Source organism: Mizuhopecten yessoensis, unplaced genomic scaffold, assembly GCF_002113885.1.
Source record: "Mizuhopecten yessoensis strain PY_sf001 unplaced genomic scaffold, ASM211388v2 scaffold10531, whole genome shotgun sequence".
NCBI lineage: Eukaryota > Metazoa > Mollusca > Bivalvia > Pectinida > Pectinidae > Mizuhopecten > Mizuhopecten yessoensis.
Window position 1 is genome coordinate 379,201 of NW_018408593.1, and position 12,474 is coordinate 391,674.

The 12,474-nt window shown below is 35.6% G+C and overlaps 1 protein-coding gene across 3 annotated transcripts in view; it reads right to left on the minus strand.

The window, feature by feature from the left end:
• LOC110460996 overlaps nucleotides 1-12,474 on the minus strand; it is a 145,607-nt gene that overhangs the window by 13,298 nt on the left and 119,835 nt on the right. For 2 of the 3 annotated variants that reach the window (XM_021514254.1, XM_021514255.1), the window contains exons 5-6: nucleotides 10,540-10,692; nucleotides 8,175-8,249 (exon numbers count right to left, since the gene is read on the minus strand). In XM_021514254.1, coding sequence (XP_021369929.1) covers nucleotides 8,175-8,249; nucleotides 10,540-10,692 — 228 coding nt within the window. The remainder of the gene's footprint in view (nucleotides 1-8,174; nucleotides 8,250-10,539; nucleotides 10,693-12,474) is intronic. The other variant, XM_021514256.1, reaches the window with a different exon arrangement.

Consider the following 12,474-nt stretch of genomic DNA (forward strand, 5'->3'; position numbering starts at 1 on the left):
GACACATCACTAATAGTTTATAAGACATAATGTAAAGCTTTCTACTGATACGACAGTCTCTGGTTAATACAAACTAGCCGCTGTAAGTACAAAGTACATACATGTAATGAATATATATAGCCAGAAAGCGATAAATGGCGATGTGTCAAGTACACTTTCGGACTTATGCCTCCATCAGGGATTGAATTCAATCCCCGACAAAGGGCTACGCCCGAAAGCTTGGACGTAGAGTGACTATTGTTATTTTCACTGTATGCACTTTCTGATGGAAATTTTATTGTGTATTACAAGTCACCTTCCGATATTACATTGTTGTGGAGGAAATATGTTCCAGCAAGCTGAAATGACGAGTTTTCTGAACCTGGTGTGACTAGTCGCCGATTTAGACTCTAGATATATACTGTAAATAGTCCAGTAAGATTCCATGTATTCTAATTCAGAAGTATTAGACCATCACACATGTTAACCAACAGTTAATTAATCACAACTCATGACAGTATTATACAGAGTGGTCAAAAGATTGTTTTACAGGTTACATTATAGTTTGGAATTCAAATGGGATTCAAGAAAAAAAAATACATGCAAATGACACCGCGGCCCTGTTCATTTATGCGGACAAACCAGTGCAGGAATACAATCTGAAAGACATGAGAAGGCAAATGAAAGTCTTGGGAATATTTTTTCCAAGGCCTGTCAGAAAACATCATCAGAGCACTAGGTCCATTCCTATTTCATAAACGAACAACTTTTGTCCATCCGGTCAACAATTTCGGAACGCAGTAAACGAATACAACCATTTTGTATGGCATTCAACGGTAGGAAAACAAAGGACATCAAGACAATCAATGGTATCGATGTGATACGTTATTTGACTAGAATATTTTGGTAAAAGACATTTATAATGCTCTTTGATGCTATCATCTGTTTAGGTAATAGAATGTACGCGTCTTATTTCAGTTTGATGTAAGTACTAATGGCCATCAATCATGCGGGCAATCAATTACTCCAACATCGGCTTGAGTCTCCAGTCAGCTGCAACTCAACGTGGACTAAAGGACGGCATGGCTTTCGACGACGCCATTTAGAAATAATTCCGTCTCATTTTTGATCCATTAGACTATCGCCTCTACCATTATTGGGAGGTAAAATCTCAAATGGTCAATGATGAAAGAGTGATGACCAGATACAGACAGAATTCAATTACAGTAAATTACATTTCTGAAGACCAATCCCGTACTACAGATGGTGAATGACGATACGTTTATCGCGATAGATACTTCCAAAGACACAAGCTGGAGGCTACAGGGTACAAAAGAGGAAGACCTTTCTTATCTCGTGTGATTGTCGGCAGGTGATTTACATACGGGCTATGACGTATCGGTGAGTCGTGTCGCGTACCCTTCAGGTCATGCTGCAAATCAATTAGTTTTTGAGACGGCTTTTACACTCTCCATGCAAGGATTCAAGTTCACGACAAAACAAGGAAGAGAAGCTGTATGCTCCTTGTTTTATTTTGGATTTATTAACTGTCGGAGAAATATTTAAATTCGCGATAGAGCTCCTCGCAAGATAACATAGCAGTACATTTCTCTCTCGAGGGAAATAATTGTTTATATGTCTATATATATCGACATATAAACAATTATTTCCCTCGAGAGAGAACGATATATAACTGCCACCGTTAACAGTAATGCTGGCTACTCAGCAGACATGGCTACTTCTATATTGAATGAACTTACTGTCCTGGATTGAAGGGCTCGCCTCTTTGTATGTGTTCCGTTTTGAGTCATATAACTACATACAATATATAACCGAAATTCGTATTTCGTCTTCGTATTTTACCACTAAAAACTTTGACCTTCGTCTTCGTTGTTACCAACAGAAACTTTGACCCAGAGCCACAATAATCTGGTCGCATTTGTTTACGTTAATGCGCAAAAACCGTCGACCAATCAGATCGTAGTATGTTAATCAAATATGAGTGGATTTCGGATAATATTTAAGCAAGTTATCGCACGGAAATGGAAATTTGACGGACCGAAGGCCAGGATGATTGCTAATAGGCCACCTCAGAATGCGGGACCCCTATGACATGTTGACAATACATAAAAGCGTTAAGATACCAACATGACCAGGATGTGTTACTTGGTTGAGAATGACACTAAGTATGAAGTATATACAGACACCATAATCTCCTTCACACCAGTGGCGATCGGTCAACCAATCTCCATTGACCGTTAACCTCTGACGTCGACAGAGATCGATCTGACCGTAAACTAATAAAGTGAAAGGGTCTGTCAGCCATCAAGTATAGTCCACACATAAGGCAAATTGCGGTTACAAATCATAAAAACACGATGATATGTCACATTTCGTCGTCCATTTTACACGGACAACCATTTTACGAGTGAATGGCGACATTAACATTAAAGGGAAAGATATTTTAAGACATTTATATTATGTCAGCAACCATTGATGGCTTTTTGTCCATAGGCCTTTGTCACTGTGAATACCGCTTCCGATAATCCATGAATCTCACATTTCAGTCAGGGGTATCTATCATTAAGGACCAGGGCAGTGTATTCATTTTTCCTAATAACATTTTAGACTTTTCTGACTCTATTGATGTAAATGTCGTTCCTATCATTAATGATTTACAAAGTCAGTTACTATCGCAGGAAAGTAGTAAGATCGGAGCTTCAAATTTTAAAACAACAACAGAAGTTTTAACGCATTTTCATTAGTTCCTAGACTGAAAAAGACATCTTCATTTAAGAACAATTTAGCTTTATAATGAAACGATATTCGAACACATTTTCAATTGTTAAAAGATTTGGAAAGAAATATAAGTTAATTGTTTGATGGTTAATTTGTGCTTTAATTTTCTAATAACGAATATAACGGCCGCAACCAAACAATTGACAAAAAATATGATTAATGACGCTCTCATTGTTTTATAAATCGAACTAATATATCCACAAATATCCCAGGACCTTTGTGACGACATGTGAGTTAATGTCTACCTAAGATATTATAAGCGTTTAATTTTGAATAAGAGTTAATCTCTCTAAGTCGAATATCACTGCGCATGCCTGGTTATGACGGATGCAACATGTGCGAAAAATGCTTATCTTTCTCGGGTCCCTGGTTGTGTTTGGGGATTAACAAACTATCTCCTTAGTTTTGTTGTCTCTGCAGTTCCTGTTCTAAGCTCTTTCAGTTCGGATTTTGTCTTGTGAATTGACGATGAGGAACATATTTTTTTTTTAACATTTTATTCAATAAGGGGACGCCATTGTAGATTTGTATAGATACTACAAAATACATAAAACTTAATTCAAATCTACGCTTAAATGTGAATTGATTTCCGCATGGACCACATTTGGCCATAAAAGACTGTTACTAGAAGGAATAAGTGTTATTGACCAAAGTAAATACACTGTAAAAGCCCTATTAATATCGTGAAAGCGTAGGACGTTGTACGGGCATTTTCCCTTACCAATTCCACTTAGTGTTATGAGTTGAACGATTTCTTCTCTGTCGACGATCCCGAAATTGTAATATAGGTGTCCATCAACATATAATCAGATAATGCCCAATAACGCTTTCGATCACGTTTTATCTATTTTGTAGTCGGGATATTGATATTGAGAACAAAGACAGACACTGTGTTATTTTGTATACTTATTTCGCTTGTTTTTTCCCATTTTGTAATTTTAATATTGAAAACAAGCCAAAAACCGAACGCCACGTTATAATAAATCAAACAGCTCATTTACAAGTGACATTTACGATTATCCCTAGTGTTACCCAAATATGCCAATATTTTAAAACATAATACTGCACGACGTATCCCATAGGACGCATCCAATACCTTACAGTGGAAACACATTGCAAGGCGTCCCCGAGGAAACATCTCGTGAAATCAAATTATCTTCATATATACACTGTATCATCGATAAAGCTAATATACCATATTGGGTCCGACCTCTGAAGAGCTTTGTCTGGCGATGTGTCGGGAGTCCTGATAGAGCGCCGTCTCTAGTTCTCAGGCAACTGTATTTAGTATGGGATCCAATATAATTTTTTAGACGAATTTCATTTTCCGAATCCGCCGGGATCGTCACCCGCAAGTACTTATATTCTTCCTTATATATATGAAGTACAAGATCCGATTAGTGCAAAATATGTTTTTTACTCTATGTAATAGCAATTGAAAGGCAATTTAGACGCGATAAGTGTAGGGGAGTTTTTTGACACTTGACGTGTATTAGTAATGCATCGATGGTTTTTCAAGATCACGTAGACTATAACAAATGTCTCGTCTGGTGTTGAGTTCATCCAGGACATCGACCAACAAAGTAATGTGAGTTTCTTCATAACTGGTAATTTGAAGACAGAAATACTTTGGTGATGCATACAGTGTCTGTAAAATGAATTACCGCAGTCTTATGGTCAACTTTTAAATCGATCAAGAACAAGAAATAGAAAGAATTGATCAATCCCTTACAAACAAATTAAATATCAAATTATATTTTTATCTAAGCATACAAAATAATTGTTGAAGTTATGTGAAATTTAATTATAGTCATTGAATGATGTGACGCATAAATATAACAATATATTTGTTACGTCTTTGAATGTTGTGACGCATCAATATCGCAATATAATTGTTACGGCATTGAATGATGTGACGCATGAATATCGCAATATAATTGTTACGGCATTGAATGATGTGACGCATAAATATCGCAATATAATTGTCACGTCATTGAATGTTGTGACGCATCAATATTGCAATACATTTGTTACGTCATTGAATGTTGTGACGAATCAATATCGCAATATATTTGTTACGTCATTGAATGTTGTGACGCATTAATATCGCAATAGAATTGCTTCGTCATTGAATGTTACAGCTATCAGATACAATTATTGACCCAGCCGGAAATTAATAACACCAGCTTGGACTTTCCCAAAACTGTCAAACACAATAAAATCATAGCCTTTATGTTGTCTGGCACTCAGGAGAACTGGCTAATGACCCTTATCATTCTATAACAAATACGTACATTTATAGTGCTTTGTCCAGACAAGGTTCGTGCATTTTTCACATCATTAACAATGTTGATGCAAATCCGAAATAGCTGGTGGAATCAGAATGACGTTCGAAGTGAACTGCCCCCTTGGTATTCCGAAAAGAAGATGCAAGGTTGTTGTTATTTTTGGTGGGTTTTTTAAAGGAAATCAGAAGTGTCTCAACAAATGGAAAGAACGACCGCCAGTAGGCGGAGGGCAATCCTGTAGGTCGGCAATGTTCATCCATGGTAGTCTTATACCGAACGAACAATGCTTATAATGGCGTTTGTACAACAATACTGTTTGAAGTTTACTTGTTCCAAGTTACGATCAACTCAAACAAGATGATGTCTTATATTTTTTGGTTTTTGTTTTGAGTATGTAAGAGTATTCAGTTTGATACAGACTTTAACTTAAATCGATTAATGAACCAGTCTATATGTGAAGTCAACCAATTTTGTTCACGACGGGAAAGAGTAACATCACGATTTAATAGTTTGAAAAAAACCTTTAATAATATTTTCATATTTCCGTGTTTCATCCATCGGCAAGAAAAACTATGTCAGGTCATGTTTCTTTCTAAATACCAGTACATTTCCGTGTAACCAGCTTCCTTATATAGATATAATAAATAAGCAAATGCTCATCAGAAAGTGTCAAACTGGCGACATACATGTATGTGGTAAAGGAAAATATCCATCGTGTGCACAAGGGTTTTCATCTCCGGCTTTTTTTGGAAGTTTTTTTGTATTTGCTATTGTTTGGTGCAAAACATTTACGGACTGTGAGTGTGTTTTTTGTACATTTTTGGCGTACAGTATAAGTTGAAGTCCTTGGTAGCAATTAAACATTTAACTTACCCAATGGTTCGAGTGTAATCGTCATGCTGGTTGCAGTAAAATATATTTTAAAAAAAATACTGTATAAAATTATTGATATAGCGTATTTTTTTATGAATAATTTATAAATGGCATAATGATCATGGTTATAACCCACTAATCAAATAAATAATCTGGAATCGAACGAATACCGATGTTTTTGTGTCATTTTTGTAGTACTGTATATTTACGTTAAAATCCTTTACTGTAAGCCTTTATTTTAGCTATTTCTGTTTTACGGGAAACAAAGTGAACATTTTATAATCATGAAGTAATCACGTAAGAACAGTTGTAGTTTTTGTATAAGATAACAATAACCTATACGCTAATACACAATATACATATACCGTCATAGATAACCATCGCTAAGTGTGACAAAAATAAGAGTCTGCACGCAACGGATTAGACATGGGTCTGGACACTGGTTTGTGTTTCTCTATCTATTATACCTCACGTTTCACTTGGTTTTAGGGCAATATAAACAAGAGACCCAAGGGCCTTATCGGTCACCTGGGTTATATCATAGGTACTCATAGGTTTATTTTCTTGTTTAGATGTGATGTGGAAATCAGCATGTAAACTAAGTGAAATACAATACTTGTCATGTCATTAAAGGATAAGAATTTGAAAATATTGGTAAATGTTCCCTTTAGGGCCCCGCTCTAACCCCTGGGGATGGGGCAGGAATTCCAACTTTACAATGTAATACCCTCATTCACCAAAGATGATTCTGATTAAGTTTGAGTAATTTTCTGTTGAAAATGGATAAAATATACCCAAAAGTGTTATTTCCCTATATAAACTATAGTAAACTGTACCCCTCCCACAGGGAGAACGGATGGCTCGGGGGTCCTGAAATTTACAATTTAAATAAAGCCCCTGATGATCATTCTTTCCATGCAGAGAAAATGACTGTAATACCTCTTAGTATGGAGAAGAAGATTTTTGAAATATTGGTAAATTTTCCTTTTGTGGCCCAGCCCTGGCCCCAGGGGTTGGGTAGGAATCCCAATTTGACGATTTTGTAACCTCATCTACCAAGGATGATTCTGACCAAGTTTGAAAACAATCCATCCACTGGTTCTTGAGAAGAAGTTGAAAATGTAAAAAGTTTACGCACGACGCACGACGACGGCAAAGCTCAGGTGACCTAAAAAGCTATAGCGAGACAGCCAAAATGGGACAATACCCAAACAAGGAGATTACAATTTTACGTAGCTCTTTTCCTAAACATTTTGACGGCTGTTAAGTTTTCGTCAAATTGATGATCTTTTGGTTTTAGATCATATTACTGACTGTTTAGTGTTCTGCTTAACGTCAAAATAAAATAATTTATAAATCTTTCGATTATATGTTTCGTTTTACATGGGTTTAACATTTAGTTTAGTTCTTTCCAATATATTTGACAGGGAAACACTCACAACCAGAACAAGAATCGTGTTCATCAAAACGTTTACTTTTATCTGGATTATTAATGTTAAAATGGGGCAAAGTCAAACGTTCAATAGATAGCAGATGAGCATGTCACAAACAGGAGCATGGTAACTACGATATCTTAGAGAACTGTCACTTCTCAACAAAAATACTATAACAATCTATAAAACAAACATAAGTCAGAACGTCCGTTTCAACAAACATCTCATTATTTGAATTGAACAATGCTTAAGTAACAGCCATTCCAACAGTCAAACACTAATTAGTACAGAACATGTAGCAGGTTAGCGCATATGTAGACAAGAGATATGGAATACGTTGTAGTGACAACTTTTGTTTAAAACATAACAAAAATAACAAAGGTTTGGTTTTGGTTTGTGTGTGATTTACGTCCTAACAGCTATGGTCATTCAAGATGTTGTTGTTGGAGGATCACCGGAGTACACGAAAAAAAAAAGGACTACCAGAAATAACATAAAAATTATATTCATGTCTTATTTTCTATAAAGGTAGAGTTGGAAGTTCTTCTTAGTGAGGACACATTTTTAGGTTGCTCCAAATCCCTGGAACATTCTTAACAAATTTCATAAATTTCAAAACTATTTATTTTTAAAATAATACATTTTTTTTTGCTTAAAAGACATTATTGATTACAACGTTAAAACCATGTCAGGATACATTTTGATAAATACGCTCTTTGTTATTGATGTAAATGCAAAAGCCCGGGTATATCAAACAAATATAGGACATGCAATTTAACCACTCCAAAAGGTAAACAATCACCAGTGGTATTGAGTGGTGCAGCCACGGCCGGCTGGCTCTCCGAGTTTCTATAGAAGGCAGCGTATTGTTGTCCGACTGTGGAAGACAAATGCACATAAACCAGGGTCAACTGAGTCCAAACTGGTCATGAGGGGTTAAGGTCAGTGACGTTAGCTTGGTTTGAAGTTGACGCCTTCGCAACAGCTGCGTCAGAGTTTTGACGAGTGTGACGGTTATGGAGGACTGGTATATATATATTCTAGTTTAAACCATATTTATTCATGTCAATTAACATATACAATTACATAGACATTTCATTCTGATGATTGGGAAACAAGTACTATAGTACTTAACAAGCTTTGCTGATAATATATGTATTACTTTGCAGTTGTAGCGTAAATAAGAACATAAGAAACTGTAAAGAAAGAAAGATAAAACATGATATTAGGGATAAAGAAAGTAACTGATGGAGTTTTCCCCGGTTGGATGGGTAGTTGAGTTATATATATATGTTCAATATAATTAACTGACATTCTTTTTTAAGCGACCTTTACTCATGAAATATTTCGAATTTCGATGAAACTAATAAATGAATATTTTGAATTTCTACGAAAATAATCTGCAGGGTGTTTTTACAACAACAGAAATAATCTCAATATCTAAATACAGAGAATGACGAACAACCACGAGAGAGGCATGTTACAGAATGTCAGACCTGCTAGGCGGGCTCTGCACTCGATTAAAATATATGTTACATGTTTTAGATTTCAACGATAGACTTTCCTCATTAAAACCAATTATCCATCAAAATTATTCTCGGTAGAGCAGGAACACGTGGGTACACATTAAATATTACTCATAACTTGATGGAAAATGTAGTACCATCGCTTTAACGTTCTAAATTCATACTGAATAAATCTTTGTGTGATTGGATGTAAGTAATAGTGTAATTTTTCCATCATAAAAATAGATATGCTGGCCTTCATACAAATGAAAAAAATAATTCTGTCCTCGATTAAAATTGAATCAGAATATGAGACTGTATATTAACAATTCTGGTGAACGAAGCCAGTGGCATTAAATATTTACTCGAAACATTAATGGCATATGTGACATGTTCATTTCCAATTATGAACCAGAAATGTTTTATAAATGTTTTATAAACGTCATCGTTATGAAGTATCATGGGGCATTGCATCTGGAGGACGAATTTAGAGACTGATCGAGGCGAGGGGTTCCAAGTAGAGGACATAAACAGTCAACTGTCGTGTGACCTCTATTGCTGTCAAAATATATATTACAGTATCGATTGATCTTAGTTTTTTTTACCAAAGATGAGTCAGTTCTCGTGGAAACTTACTTGAAATGAGTTTAATAATTAAGAATAAAAATTAATACAGGTATTTTTGTAGTTCTTTATCCAAATTCCCAGATTTCAGGATTTTAACCGATGAAAGTGTCGAAAGATGTTAGTCAGCTGCTGAATTATCAGTTATGCTTCACTAACAACCTTGCCGATTAATGGATGCTAAACCAAAACAATTGAGACCGAATTTTTGTTTCCGAATTTGTTTTTGGCATGAGTGATTAAAGAATAGTATCAAAGAGGACACAGCGATCCTATAATTTGTAAATATGTAACCAATCTGTGATTGATCTCCAACGAAGAAGAGTTCAAAGTTCTTCGGCAACTTCCACCTGGAGTTGCTTTTTATTTAGCATGCAGTTATATTCAAAAGCAATACATCTTGATATAGTAAACGTTAACACTTTTTCGAAAATCTTTAACAGCGCTTCGCATGTCTTCCCATAGATTGAATATAGAAGCAGAGAGATGGCATAGACCTAACACAATTCCTGCAGAAATGCGATATTGTAGTGTGTGTACTAAAATTGAAGATGAATATCATTTTGTCATGGAATGCCCGTTATAGTCTGAAATTAAATCAAAATGTTTGAAAAGGAAATATTACTGCAGACCAAATATGGACACAATTGTTGAACATAATAACGTGTTATGCAATGTCATAAAGCCATCACATAAATCATATTTATGTAATATCACTCCGGAAATGAGGTCACAATCGAACAGGAACAATCAATGTGACGTCACGTCAATATGAAGCGGACGCAATTTTTATCGTTTCAGTGGCGGCCAAGTGCAAAATATTCGTTTCAGATCACAATTATACAGTATATTTTGTATTATATGATTACAAGAATCTGTCATTCATTAAACTCGTTTCGGATTTTTCATATTTGCTCGCCAGAGGCTCGCAAACATAAAAAAAAATCCAAAACTTGTATCATAAATCTAATATGAAGGGAAACTTATGACAGATCCTCTATAAATTATTAATGTTTATTCTAAATATAGCATACTTACCTATATTAAGCTCCCTCGAGCGTTTGCCTGGCGGCGACTTCTCAGACACAGAAGTGTACGGTACAGCGGAGGTGACGTTTGCAAGTTCAAAACCAGAATGACATTGCTTCATAAATTTTGTATATGACGGATCGGAAACATATTTCTCCTTCACTGAAAACAATTAAATAGCATTAGATCATTACTTAATGAAAAGCACCAACAAGTACCACTTTAGTATATGTCCCTTTCCTTCCAAAGTATATTCAATAAAATGCACATGTTGCAACGCAGTTTACAGCATATTATAAATTGAAATTTGGAATGTTTCAAGATAGAAATTTAATCAAAATAGAAATTTAATCAAAGAAATAAAAGGAAAATACTAAAGGATTCGAACTCGGGCCCTTTAAACACCAGGCATCAGCGTTACCAATGTTGCAGTCCTAGAAATAGAAATGTAGAGTCCGACAATGAGAGTCCAATTTATAGGCCATAATGTCTATACAGATACAAATGAATATTGAAAGATACATAACCTGACTGGGTAAGTTATGATTAAGACAGAACGTCTCCTTTTGGTTGCTTTATCTTCTATATGCAAGGGAGATTACTCCAAGCAAAATTAGAGAATTTCTGAGACGAACTCTTCTTCGCGAAAGATCGGTCCATACGCAAAAGGTTTATTGTATGTACTTGTATTATAGATAGATTGTCTAATTGTAAGGTGTAACGTCAAGATCGCATGAAAGTGAAAGAAACAAAAGTATTTTTCTGATATTGGGGTAGTTTAGCAAAAAAAACACGCTTATCCGTATTCTGATTTCTTTTTTTGGTTTTGTCAAGTGGTCGCCCGATGTGGCAAGATTATCGTGACCCTAAATGACCGAAGTTGTCGACAAGCCGTTAAACAAAAGCAAACAAACAAAATAAGTGCCATTCTTCTAAGTTGTAACACTCTTTCTGATTGGGTATCTTGCCGGGGAGATAACTCAAACTAAAATCTCTCTTCATAACAACAAAGATGGTGTCCAACACACAAATGCGTTGGAGGTTTGCCAATCATTCACAGGATGAAATAGTCTATAGGCAATCGAAAACAACAGCAAATTCAACGAAAAATGCAATGAGGGGCCGCTAGGGTGCTCATAACAAAGTTGGTTGTGTATTGTCAGACATATTGCTGAAAAGGTGTCGGTAGGGGCTTTTTTGGTAGCAGTCAAGTACAACTCAAACTCACAAAGTGACTTATAAATCTTTCAGAAAAAAAAAGTAATAAAAGAAATTCGTTATCCTTGGGTTAGGAAGGGTCTACTGGCTCATAGACCCCTTTGGTCTTTATAGACAAGACGGGGTCTATGAGCACGTAGACCCCGCCTTACCCAGATATATATATTAATATTACTTAAAAAAACTCATATGACAGACCATCAACATATTCTTTAAAGCTACACTTTTATCCGAGAGAAAATGAGCCGAACGAAAAAATTTCAAAGGAATTCCAATATTGGATTTCAGCAAACAGTTGAACGTCATTATTGTTTTTAATTTATTGCCTTAACAATTTGGAAACATAGTTTTGCCAGATCACATTATATGAAAATAACGTATGATTTCCCTTAGCGAATTCCAGTTATTGAAGTTCTGTCACATAATTTCAGCCATGCTTGTACATCATTGCCAAACTGGTTAACAATTGTATTTTCCAAGTTCTATGAATACTCGTAAACTAATAATGGGCATCGTGAAACGGGGATCGGTATCCTTCAGCAGATGTATATATATGTACATGGATATATTTCCCGGTACGGTTATTCTGATAACTCAAAGCCGATGATTTCTAGGCCATTTATACAGACAGAATGGTTTTTGGGAGCGCGATTGTTTCGACTTGAGAAAAACATTTTAGTGAATGTGGTTGGGTCTTTTGTCTTTGTGTGTGTGTTTGGGGGGGGG